Source organism: Phaseolus vulgaris, chromosome 7 (assembly GCF_000499845.2).
Source record: "Phaseolus vulgaris cultivar G19833 chromosome 7, P. vulgaris v2.0, whole genome shotgun sequence".
Classification (NCBI taxonomy): Eukaryota; Viridiplantae; Streptophyta; class Magnoliopsida; order Fabales; family Fabaceae; genus Phaseolus; species Phaseolus vulgaris.
In genome coordinates, this window is record NC_023753.2 from 26,325,167 (window position 1) to 26,339,190 (window position 14,024).

Here is a 14,024-nt window from a genome sequence, read left to right on the forward strand (position 1 = left end):
TTTTATATAACCGGAAATAATTTATATATATATATATATGAAAATATTATTTTTCGAGATTAATGAATAATCAAAATCATAGAAATCAAAAACAAATTTCACGCAAATATAGCTACTGAATGAAAAATTACTTTTTCAATTTTGTACTTTAAAAAAATATTTAATGGGTTTGATATTTTAATATATCCATTTGGTTCATCTAAATCTATCAAAATTTCAATAACAAGCCGAGATTCTCATAAACTCTATAACAAACTATTTTCCAATTTTTACTACAAATATATATAAGTAGCAAATTAATTTTTTTAATATTTTTTATTTTCACAAAATATATTAAATTTATTAAATTAAATTTATAATATATGGAAGTTACGTAAGTTGGGTTACGTGTAGGGATGGAAAAAAAAATATTCCTGACCCGTATATTTTTTTTTGAAAAAAACAAGTAAGAAAGTAATCCATGGATCAAAAAAATAGTAATTTTTAAGAATTGTATATAATTTAATTATATATATTTCTGTTTTTTTATTTATAAATGTGAAATTGAAATTACTTTAAAAAAAGATTAATTTTTTAAAACTAGTACAACTTTTTTAAATTTAATTTAGAAAGATCAGATTTATTTGCCAAAATTTTAGAGATTTCAAATTGAAATTTGATAAAGAAAAATGTCATTGAATTTTTTAAACTATTGTATGATATGATCTGATTTTGAAAGAGATAAAAAATATAATAAAAATAAGGAGGAAGTTTTGAATCCAACCTTAGACATAAAATGCAAGAGATCCTTTTATAGGAAAAATTATAACTTTATCAACCCTAAAATTCACCAAAATAAAAATTCATAAAATTGAATTCAGTCCTTTTGTTGTAAAAATATGGTATTCACTTCTCTTTAATTTAGATAAAAAGAGTAATACTAGAATGACTCACCAATAAAAATTGAGATAAAAATTTGATCCGTTTGACCAAAAGAATTAAAAAAAGAAAAAAAAATACTTATTTTATAAAATTAATTTACATAAACAAATTCAGTTTGAAGATTTCAAATATAAAAATAATTTAATCTAAAAATTATTAAAATATTATTTTTTATTCATATTACCGAAATTAAATTTATAAATGAACTAAACAACATATTTTTTAAGCAAGAAATTTTAAAGATAAACTTTTAATATTATTTTAAATAAGGATGGAGTGGCACTGTAGTGAGATACAACGTTAGTTAAAATCACATCTACTATTTATTAGTAGTAGTGAGACCACATATGTTTACACCTCTTTTTTCTCTTCTCTATTTTTTTTTTCATATGATAATATAAAATACAAATACAATATTAAAATTAATTATTATAATAATACTAAAGATACAAAAATATTAAAATTAATTATATTAAAGTTATAAAAACATGTACATAAAAATAGTTTATTTTTATGATTTTTTATAAGGATGATTTCGTAGGGATTATAATTAATAAAACAAACTTTATAGATATATAGATAGATAGACACATGTGTGTGTTTAGTGAACATGGAGGTGGGAAAACATATATTATCTTTAATTAAACATTATTTTAAAGTAATCTTGATCTAAAAATAGAAATAATTAAACATGTAGTTGTTTGAACAGTCTCTGCAATAACGGAAGTAAGACTATGGCACGAGAAGCTTATATAAGAGCAGGTCACCCCAGTTGTAGAAAGCACCATCACCCACAACCCTTTCAAAATGATGTCAAGTTCCAGAATCATCTTCATCACCCTATTCCTCCTGGTGCTCACGACCACAAAGAGAGCAGAAGCTGCTCGCACTTTCTTGGTGTTCGGAGATTCACTAGTTGACAGTGGCAACAACAATTACCTCCCAACCACCGCACGCGCCGACTCTCCTCCCTACGGCATCGACTACCCCACCCACACTCCCACCGGTCGCTTCTCCAACGGCTTCAACCTCCCTGACCTAATCAGTATTATTCACTATCCATAACACTTCCACCGTCTTCATGCATATTAACTATTGTATATGGAATTATTAATAATTAGAACATTGTTGCATACAGGCAAGCATATAGGATCTGAACCCACGTTACCATACTTGAGCCCTCAATTAACCGGACAAAAGCTCCTCATTGGGGCAAATTTCGCTTCAGCAGGGATAGGAATCCTTAACGACACCGGCTTTCAATTCGTAAATTCACCTCTTCTTTTTCTCTGTACATACATTGCAGTAGTTAATTGATCAATGCAGTTAAATTTGAAATGAGTTTGAATTACATCTTGTTGATTGTAACCGTTTAAAAGCATAATTGAGAAGTAATTGAGGTGCGTGACACGGTGCAGGTGGGGATATTGAGAATGTTTCAACAGTTTGCGCTGTTCGAGCAGTACCAGAGTCGGTTGAGTGCGGAGGTGGGTGCGGCGCAGGCGAAGAGCGTGGTGAATGGGGCACTGATGCTGATGACGCTTGGTGGCAACGACTTCGTTAACAACTATTTTCTGACTCCTGTGTCTGCCAGGTCTCGCCAATTCACTGTCCCTCAGTACTGCCGATACCTAATCTCTGAGTATCGAAAAATTCTTTTGGTACGAAAACAATCCACTTTCTTCTTTTCTCTCACTTTCTACCTAAAGTCTGCTATATTTCGGTTACTGTATTAATTCAACTGCCAATTCATGTGATGGGGATAATAGCTGCGTGAGTTTTTGGTGGGAAACAAAGAAATACACACACGTGTGTATATATATATATATAGAGAGAGAGAGTCAATTTTTAAATTTAGATGATAATCATATAATATTAACTCAGATGTTACATATGTACCATAAGAAGTTTGGACCTAAGATTTTCTAGGAGATGGATTATCAAGTAACTATGAGAGTTAGGCATTACCAAATTTCATTCTGAACAATTTTGATGTTTAAAAGTAAATTTAAAGAATAATAATAATTGATAGTTTAGATTTATTCAGTTATTATATATATATCACGATCATCAAATTGTACATGATCCTAATGCTTCTAAAATTTTCCCAAACAATATAGACCAATATTTTTTGTGCCGATAAAAAAAAGTATTTTTTGTCAAACATCCCTGTAATAACCTATATTTGTTTATTATATATTTATTCTTCTTTTACGCGCTTATAAAAGTGTTAATTAGTGTTTGAAATTTTGTTAGGTATGTATTGTAACTCAGTTAACCCCACATTATTTCAACACTTATCCAGTAGTACTCTTATTATAAGTGACTAAAAACAGAATAAATAAAGTCATATAGCTTAGTGTTGTTGGGGTGTTTCATAAGAAATGAATGGTAGTCTTCTATTTATTTTATTTCATTTTAATTTTTCCTTTATTTTTTATGGGCACAACTTATTGATTAAGACTCGTCCAATTGGTAAAGTTTCGTTTATTAGTTTAATGAAATTTTTGCAACGAAGCAAAATGATTGATATGGTAGATGTATAAATGATAATGCAGAGGTTGTATGAGTTGGGAGGTAGAAGGGTGCTTGTGACTGGAACTGGTCCATTGGGTTGTGTTCCTGCCCAGCTTGCTACGAGGAGTAGGAATGGAGAGTGTGTAGCTGAGTTACAAGAAGCTGCACAAATATTCAACCCACTTTTGGTTGAAATGACCAGAGACATCAACTCTCAAGTGGGCTCTGAAGTTTTTGTTGCTGTCAATGCCTTCCAAATGAACATGAACTTCATCACCGACCCTCAAAGATTTGGTCTCTCAACATCAACTCATTAATTTCACTTTTTTATTTTGATTTTTTTTATCAGTAAATAGTCATATTACTTTTCTAACTTTTTCACCCACTTTTTAAGTCACATTGCTTGCACTTAAAATTAAAAACAATAAAATTATTAATGCTTTGTTTGGATTAGAGAGTGGAAAATTGTGGGTGTGAAAAACTGTGAGTATTTGAAAAGAAAGTGTGAAAAAAATTTAGAGTGTTAGAGTGAATGTGTGAGATAGTTTATTGAAGTTTGTGAGTGATGTGATGATTGTAAAAAAAATTTAATTTTTTTAAATATGTAAAATGTAAGTTTTAAATTTAATTTTATCTTTAAAATATTTAAATAATAAAATATGAAATATTTTGTAAAATTTAAATTAACTAAAATTTTATATAAAAAAACTCAAGTTCTTTATCATTTTTAGAACATAAAAGTTTTTCATAAAAAAATTATAAATAATATAATAAGTGTGATTGAAAAAATATTAAAATTTACAAATTCATTTAATATATAAACAAAATTAATTAAGTATTTTATATAATTAATATTATTTATTATTATATAAATTTATTTTTATATAAATAATTATATTTATTTTTATTATTAATAACATTATTAATATTTAATATAAATTAAAAAAATTAATAATAAATTATTTGATTTACATTTATTATCATTATTTTAAAATTTTATTTTAGTTAATATTATTATTTATAATTTTATTATTAATTTTATAAATTACTTTTAAATATTATTATTATTTTAATATTTATATTATTAGTATTAATAATACTTTTATATTATTATTTATTTTATTATTATATTATAAAATCATATACATAATTGATTATATATAATACATAATAGATTATATATTATTAGTTTGGAGTTTAAATTCAATCATTTATAAAAAGGTTTATTTAGGTTACTCTTAAACTCTAATTTTAAGAAAATGCAAAAACACATAAAATTGTATTTACATTTTTCTTTAAAAATTGTCTTCAATGTAATAAGTTTTAGATAGTTTTAAAACTTAATTAGAATAAAAAAATTTACATTAATCAAGAGCCTGGTCTCATTTGACGTGGGTGAAAATAAATAAAGGATTTAGATAATTTTAGGAAGAAAACTTATATATTGATTATCTCATTAACAAACTCTAATTGACATTTGTTTTAAAAGAATCTAATATCAAGAAGTTGATTTTAATTATAACTTATCTTATATAATATTCTAAAAAATTTAATAAGTTAACGTAACTTATTTTATAAAATAAAATTTACACTTATTTATATATTATAAAATATTTTATTTTTAATGTGTTTATTTTTAATGACATGTAATCTATGTATCTGATTTTGAATTGTGGGTTTGAGAGCAGGTTTTGTTACATCGAAGATAGCATGTTGTGGTCAAGGTCGTTTCAATGGGATAGGACTGTGCACTGCAGCGTCAAACTTGTGTCCAAATCGTGATACATATGCATTTTGGGACCCTTATCACCCATCTCAACGTGCTCTAGGCTTTATTGTCCAAGACATCTTCAGCGGAACTTCTGACATTATGACCCCAATGAACCTTAGCACCATCATGGCCATCGACTCCAACATCCCTTATTAACAAATTTAATTATTTCATTCAGTGTGAGCTACTGAGCCAAAAACTTCATTATCATTCTAATTCTACTGTGTCTCCCATTAAGTCTTCTATTTACTATGCTTCCCAATGTACTCTGTGTGCCACTGCAACATCACTTCCACAGGCAGTGTAGTTATAATGGAGTGATTGAGGGTTTCAATGTAAGTTAAGTTTAAAATCTTTGAGTAAATTTTCAATAATAATTTATGCTTTGATGAATTGCAAATTTTATAAAGTTTATTCCGTCAAATCGATGGGACAAATTAAGGATAAACTTGTCTTTTATAATTAAAAATTCATAGAGGCTCTTATAACAAGATAGAAAAATAAACAAGAGCATAAATTTAAAAAGAGCACATAATAAATTTAGCATAGTTTCACTCTCTAAAAAGAAGAAGCGGAAAAAGTGTCTAATTGTGTTTACCTTTGGATTTGCTTATTTAAGAAGAATTAGTGAAACAAAAAGAGAGAGGAGTGGTGCCCCTTGCTCTGTGAAGAAAATAGGAGAAATACAAGTTGCAAGGGTAGTTTTACCCTTTATCCTTGTACTTTAAAGAATTTTATGAACATAAATTGGTGTAGAAGTGGTGCTACAATACTTAGAAGTAACACCATACTTGTGCTTTCTCTAAGATTCAAGTGTGACTTAGAAGTAAGACCATACTTGTGCTTTCTCTAAGATTCAAGTGTGATTGTACATTATATTAAGTCTCTTATAGATATTTTGTAAATACATAATCAATGATGGTTGTTTCCTTAATGGATTATGCATCTCCAACAATTTTTCTTTGAGTATTTTATTTCTTAATTTACATTTGAACTTGTATTTTTCTTATTTTTATCATATTTAATTTATTGAAGAAATGTTTGTAAGTTATTTAAAGTAGGTTTATTTTATTTGTGAGTCCAATTTTAAATATTATACTAATTGACCTTAAAAGATAGAGAATGTATATTGGTTTATGATGAAACAAAAACATTGCATGCATTTTTGTAAAAGGGAAAATAATGATAATTAATGTATTATGAAAAACAATTACTGAGATACTTGATAATAAGAGGGAGTCATATTGTGAATAGGATTAATAATTATGATGAACTTTAGCATAATCCTCGTAATTGATGATGAAAATGAAATAAAATATAAAATTTATAATTTTTTTGTTTAAAATTGGAATTATAAATTTGCTAAAAAGTGTTTAAAATTTTATAATTTAATTTACTCAAGTTTTAATAATAAGTATAAATTCCTAATATTTTTTTTTCTTAATTTGCTTTCGTAAAGAGCAAATGATAATTAGTTATTATTATAAACAATAAAACTGTTATGGTTTATACAAGTCATATTGTTTAGAAGTATAAATTAAGAATAATTTATTGACATTCTCTTCCCTTAATTTATAAAATTGTGGCAAAGTCACAAAACTTAGATATAATGGTTCACTCTTCTTAATTAAAGGATTTGAGGTGAGAACAAAAGTACTTATTCAGTTTACTATTATGTATTATATAATTATCAATTAAAAAAAATGCAAGTCAATTTTTTTTTATCAAACGAATTAAAACATATATAGCGTAACTTATTAATCTCAATCGTTTTTACCGCAAGTTACAGCATATTCTAATTTGCTTAAAATATTATTCTTCCTATTTACATCTTTATTAAAATAATAGTTTTTTGTGAAATCATAAATTTATTTTATGAAATCATAAGTTTCCAATACAAGGAGAGATTCCCACTTTTCAAATCTGTCTTCTTCTTACCATTTTCATCTTCTATTAGGGTCTACAAATATTCAGTAGTGCAAAAAAAAATATATTTTATAACAGTTTTACATGACTTTTTATGATGGTTCTGTTAGCGATATAGATTCGGACGATATAAAAACTCTACACTTTTTATGTCAGTTGAAAAATTGGCACTTACTATGACTGTTATATATAAATTTTTATAACAAAATATATGTCGTAATATGTTCAGATGGAACTTTTTATAACTGATATTTCTATAATAGTCATAGAAATATGACTTACTATAATGGTTCTCATTAGAACCGTCATAGTAAGTGATATTCTATGATAGATATTCTTACCACCCGTCATAGTAAATCAGATTTTTTATGTCATATATTGCAATAACCGTTATAGTAAGTGATTTTCTATGACAAATATTCCTACTACCGGTCATAGTAAATCAAAATTTTTATGTTATATATATATATATATATATATATATATATTGCAATAACCATCATAAGTTTGTTTTTTTTCATTCAAATTTCCAAAGTTTCTTAATTTTTAAATATTAATAATTTTGATCCTGAATTTTTATTTATAAAATTATGTTCATTTAATGTTTAATTATTTATAAATTTATTTAATGTTCGATTTACTTATCCGTATTTTTTATTATTTTGGATATAGTAAAATGAAAACCAAAAACATTATGGTTTAAGTCTTTTGGGTATAGACAGTGAAGCTTTTTAAACAAAGACAAAAAAATGTGTTAGACATTAACTTTCACAAATCTAAAGGCTAACTATTAATATATAACTTTTTTTTTTTTTTTGACAGTGAAATATATGGTCAAAGGTTGAGATCCCACATTCTAAAATCTCAATGTTTTGATTTAATTTGCATACATGAAGATTTAGGAGTTAAAACCAGACAAAAAAAAAATAGCATGTGAAAAGACTGGTCTTAATGTGTTTTTCATATGGGCATACACAATCTCTACCTACAAGAACCAATGTTTCATAAATATGATTTAGATACCAAACAAACACCTGCTTTGTTCTTCATAATTCTGATTTAGGAGTCAAAACCAAACAAAAAAATAGCAAGTGAAAGGAATACTCTCAATGTTATGCTCTTCATTATGGGCTTACTATTCTCTGTTATTGTATTTAGCATAGTAACATAATTTGTAAGCTACTAGGATTTGACAATAGATTATGTCATTTGAGAGAGAATGCATTGACTGTTCTCAAGAACATGATTAATTATCTTTCATAATTTGTTTGGTAACTTTTGTTTCAGGTTTTTAGAAGTTTTTTATTTTGATTTATATAAAATTCAATCCTTAGAATATTGGCAGTTGGCGATGGGTGATTCAGGCAGTGCAAACATTTTCATTCCTAATGCATATAAACTTATGTGTTTTTTTTTGTCGAATTCACCTACCAAATCAGTGTCCCTCTCTAGAGGTATCAAATAACAACATTAAGAATTACTGAAGGAGTACAAATGTTTATAATGTTGTAGTATAATATTGTTAAATTCACACTATATTTGATTAGGTGGTCTTCTATTCAAATCTGGAGGAAGTAATCTACAACATGCAACAACTTTATCATTTCTCTTAATTGTTTATGCATGCTACATTCATGTTGTGAAGAAAACAATACCCTACGGGCAAGAAGTTGTGGATCTAAATAGGCTGATAAATATTGCAAAAAGTCAGGTATGGAATTGGATTACATTATGCAAACTTGGAGATTGAATTTCTGTAAACTTAAGATGACAAAACAAAAGAATATTGTGATGAATTTCAGGACTCTTATACTCACTCAAGTTAAATAATTTTTTTGTGCTGATAAAAACAAAAAAAAATGGAGTATTTTTCTCCCCTTTCATTCTGAGTGGTGGCAAGGCCTCAGGGAAACTAAAAGCAATTAAAACCTTTTTTGTAACGTGTCTAAATATATGTTAATTAAATAATTATATAATCCTATACAAATAGATCCTACAATTTAAAATATTAACCTTAAAATCATGCCGATACAATGGATGAATTAAAAAATGAACTCCTATCAAACTTGGTTATAGTAGATCAAGGTATTGTTTGTACTATTTTTAAAACAAACAAAGTATTTCAAAGTTTACTTAACTCTAGAATCTAGAACGTTTTGCTTAACTCTTACATACTCTTTTTCAAGTTTACCAAAAACTATTATTGTTTTGTTTAAACTTTTAACATTTTGTTTCATATGAAAGAAACAAGGAAGAAATTAAACGAAAGGGCCAAAAAATTGAGAACCACGAGAAACTAATGGAAGAGTAAAAAAATTACTCACTACACAACAAGGAGCTGTCGGAAAGCCAAAGAGATCCACAGAGAACACTGCATGGAGGAGAAGAAGTAGTCGCACAATAGATAAAGATTTAGGGATTAAAAGAAAAAGGGAAAAATGGGAAAGTTCTCAATGAAATAAACAAGTTTTGGTGGTGTCAAAGGAGAAACTGCACGAATGGAAGAAAAAGTTTCGGAACTACCTCAATGGAAGGAGAAGCTTCGAAATTACCTCACGAAAGGATTCAAGTTGCAGGAATGGAATAAGAAGTTTCAGAACTACCCCAATGGAAGGAGAAACTTCATAACTACCCAGCGCGTGTGTTTCAAATGTTTTTTCTGTTTGAGAAGAGAAAGTGAATAGTTAGGTTAAAACACTTATTATGTTAGTTAAAATAAAAATGACATAGTAAACACTTATTATGACGATTTTACACTTAACAGATATAATAAATACTTACTATATCAGTTCTAATTTTAACCGTCGTAATAAATTTCATGATCATTACAAAAATGCCACTATTGTTTCTTCTTTTTCCATTAGTTTTTGTGAAATCATAATTTTATTTAAGTTTGTCAACTTTCTCTAAATAAATAAGGATCGTTTAAGAGAATTAAAAAATAATTACAAACACATTGAGAGACTCCCACTTCTCAAATCTGTCCTTATGGATTTTTCTTCTTCTTCTTTAGGTTATTTTCCTCTTTTTTAGGGTCTACAAATATTTATCTCAGACTTCCAAGGGGAGTTGCAAATGTCTTTAAGAGTATTTCAATATTATTAGACACATGAAACACATAACAAATTTAAGAGTATGTAATTAATTAGTATCATTCTTAATATTGTTATGTAAAATGTGGTTGCTGCATAGTGAATTCTCTATACTTGTTGGGAGGAGTTAAATTACACATGTATAATGCCAATAACAATAAGTGTGTTTTGAAGGTTAAAAATATAACTAATAAAGGGATTTATAGAGGAATAATTACATAATAGAGTGAGATACAAGTTAATCAAAAGTAAATTTGTCACCTCTAAACCATATTACATGTTTTTTCCCATCTCTAAATGATATTGAAAAGTTTTTAAAGTAATTAGCTTAGACTAGTTTTTTTAAGTTTGAGAGAGTGATGTTGCCTCTACTCTTTAAACCATTCCATCAAACTATGGCATGTCTATGTAAATCAGATAAATATGTTTAGGAAGAAGGTAATGTCTCACTATTCTCTTCAATTCAATGTTTGGAGAGGTAATAGATGGTTTAGTAATTGACTTTTTTTTTGGGGGCGGTTAAATGTGTTTATTATACACCTTATCTTTCTTTTGGTTCCACCATTTTTTTTTTGTTCATTAAATCTTGGTCTTACACTAGAACTACTATTTGTTGACAATGATGATTTTTATTTGTATAAATATTGATCTTAACAAAACTTACACGTAAATTTGAAGAATTAACATAAAGTACACTTGTATAGGAAATTCTTTCACCAGATAGATTAGATGTTTGGTGTGATGTAATTGGAACTAAGAGGGGGTATTGGAGTGAAATGTAGTCTAATTGTATATAGGTCTTGTGGGGGATACAAAATTCAAAGCTTGATACACATAGAAAAGATTTGTAAGTAGTTAAGAAATAAAAAAATGAATTTTGATTCAAAATTAGACATATTAAGATTTTCTTTTTATGAAAAAGAATACAATACTTAAATTCATACCATCAAATTTTGACAAAACTGAATGAAACACGCCCAATCCACCATTTAGTATATAAATATATAAAAATCTTTTTGATATTTTTTATTTTATGTTTTATAGCATGTAGATAATAAATGTGTGATTGAAGCAAATGTTGAAGATGTTTTGAAAGGAACCATGACGAGGAAGTAAGAATTTTTGCTCACAAGTTGTTTTTATCTGTTTTGTGTAATTTGATCAAAACTAATAGCGTTGGTGATGATGAAATGAGTTATATATAATGCTTATATTGATCATGAAACTATTTTTGTTGTTGGATGATAATGTGATGAATGTCATAAATAAAAGTTTCATTTCAGTGTGAAAGTCTCAGTGTTCACGTCAATGGATGATTTGAATGGTGCATACACCGATAACACACTAATCATATATTTTTAATGATTATAAATTATTGTGGAAGGAAATTGTAATTAGCATAAGATTGTTGTTCAATATTTAAGCTTTTAATAATATGGCTAGTATTATAAAACTGTTTCAAGATTATGGTATCTGTTAACTAAACTTTACTTTTATTTTGGTCTCGATTGGATCATAACACATGATGCATGGTGAATGGTAACATGACCAACATCACAGTTGGCATGTAACATGACAGTAACCTTTAATAATCTAAAGCCAACTTTATTGTTGTAAAAGATTCATGATTTCAACATTCTTAAACCCAACAAATGAAATATTTTTAAATTATATAAAAATTAAGTTATAATTAAAATTGATAATAAATAAGTAAATTTTAATACTTATATTTTATATTTGTAATGAATAATTTAAATTATAATAAAAAATAAATATTAATTTATATTTATATTGAAAGGAGATTTCTATTATTTTGGTGTATACAATTTTTTTTAATTTTATTTTATTTTAAATATTTCAATATTTTTTATTTTTTAAGTATTTACTAAATAATTAATTATTTTTATAATTAATTGATTTTTTTAATATTATTATACTGTCATTTTGTAAAATATCGTTATCAATTTTAAATTTTAAAATGTAGAGTAGTTTATTCAACGTGGACAAAATATTTTATTAAAAGTGGAAAAATTTATGTGAAACAATTTTTTTTTTCATATCTTCGTATTTTTTAAAAATTATAATTTTTATCTCTTCTCTTCTTATCATTTAATTTAGTTGTTATCCATTCTTATCATTTAGATTTTTATTTATTCTTTATAAAAAAAATATGAATATAATAATAATAAAAATAAAAAATGTGAATAAACAACTCTTTGACGTCTGATTTTAAATTTTTTTAATTTATACACAAATTAAGATAAATAAAAGAGAGTTTTTCAATCATTAACTCAAATTCCCACTAGTTATTAATAATTTATTTTAAGATTAACAACTTAAATTTACAAATAAATATAAAATATAATAAATTAAGTGGACAAATAAGAAAATATTTAAAATAAATTATCATTGCTTAAGGACCAATTTTTAGTCTTTACATATTTAGTTATTAAATTGATTTCTATATTATATGATTAATGAATTAGTTTCTATATAATTGATTGTTAATATTAATTTTTATATAATGAGAATTAAATTTGTTTGTGAATTAGAATTTAGATTAGTTTTACTACCAAAATTTTAAATACTTACTATTATTATATTTTAAATTAATCTTTAATTAAATTAATGACTAATTTTATTATTTTAAAAATTAATAATTTAATTTTCAAGATCAAAATTTCTAGTGCACCATAATACTAATTATTATTAACACAATCTTAAAATTTTCATATTAGAAAAACTAAAAGATAACTTTACACTTTCAAAACCCATCTTCATAATGTCAAATTCATGTATTCCTTATAATCTTAAAAAAAAATAAAAATCCTTACTTCATTAGTGTTTTGGCCAATAATAATGTTTGGTAAAAATACTTTCTTACGAAACTCTTTAAAAACATGTTTAGAACAACCAACTAAATTTTTTCTTGATTGATGCTATATATCTGTAGTATCAGAATAGAGAAAATGAAGAACTCTATAACAAATATAGTTGAAAATATTGTATTGTACTATGCACTTCTCCATACACTTTTTTGCCTTGAGATATTTTTTTTGCACATAACTAGGTACTTCAAGCACTATAAGTTGAAAACAATGTCTTTTTGCTCTATATAGTGTTATCAACTAAATTAATCGCAACAACTTAGATTTTGGTTAGTTTAAGTATCCAACTCGAGTAATAATTTTAAGTTGACACAAATGATATATATTTAAACATTTATTTATGTTTAATGTTTAATTGAATAACACTTTCTACTTATTTAAATTATCAAATTCGGATCTATTTTTTTTTCTATGGTTATTGAAAAAACTATGGTTATTAAATTTAATATTTGTACTTTAATTAAACTTATATATTATATGTAAAATTTAATTATTATATATATATTTATATATAATATTTAATTATTATATATATGTGTGTGAATATATAATTTTTTAATGTAATTATTAATGTAATTTTTTTATTCATTTTTAGTTCCTCTACTGTTGCAATAATATAGCGGTCTTGATATAACATTTAACAACATGACATTGTGATACCGTGACACATGTTAACATCACTTTGATGTCATAATAATAAAGACTAAAATGAAAGAAAAAATTTAAAAATTAAGAGAGACCATTTTGAAAATAAAATTAAAGAATAAAAAAATATAAATCATATGGATAAAAACTTAATTAAACGTAATATGAATCTATCTTTTAAATACACCAAGTCTAATTTTATAAATGAGAGCAAAATTAACTTCATGAATCAAATAAAAAAATACACCTCCTCAATTATAGTAA

At 25.6% G+C, this 14,024-nt stretch overlaps 1 protein-coding gene across 1 annotated transcript; it reads left to right on the forward strand.

Moving 5' to 3' along the window:
• Positions 1-1,704: 1,704 nt before the first annotated feature.
• Positions 1,705-5,602, forward strand: LOC137828982 (GDSL esterase/lipase At4g28780-like). Its single transcript, XM_068635771.1, has 5 exons — positions 1,705-1,966; positions 2,060-2,187; positions 2,340-2,582; positions 3,480-3,732; positions 5,127-5,602. Exons 1-5 carry the CDS (start codon positions 1,729-1,731, stop codon positions 5,363-5,365), a joined length of 1,101 nt encoding a protein of 366 aa, XP_068491872.1. The 5' UTR covers positions 1,705-1,728; the 3' UTR covers positions 5,366-5,602.
• Positions 5,603-14,024: the final 8,422 nt, after the last annotated feature.

Excerpts from the sequence above, each read along its gene's own strand:
- LOC137828982 (XM_068635771.1), top strand. The coding sequence starts at position 1,729 with ATGATGTCAAGTTCCAGAATCATCTTCATCACCCTATTCCTCCTGGTG. Across the intron at positions 1,967-2,059 it reads CAACCTCCCTGACCTAATCA|GCAAGCATATAGGATCTGAA; the intron begins GTATTATTCACT and ends TGTTGCATACAG. Across the intron at positions 3,733-5,126 it reads CACCGACCCTCAAAGATTTG|GTTTTGTTACATCGAAGATA; the intron begins GTCTCTCAACAT and ends GTTTGAGAGCAG.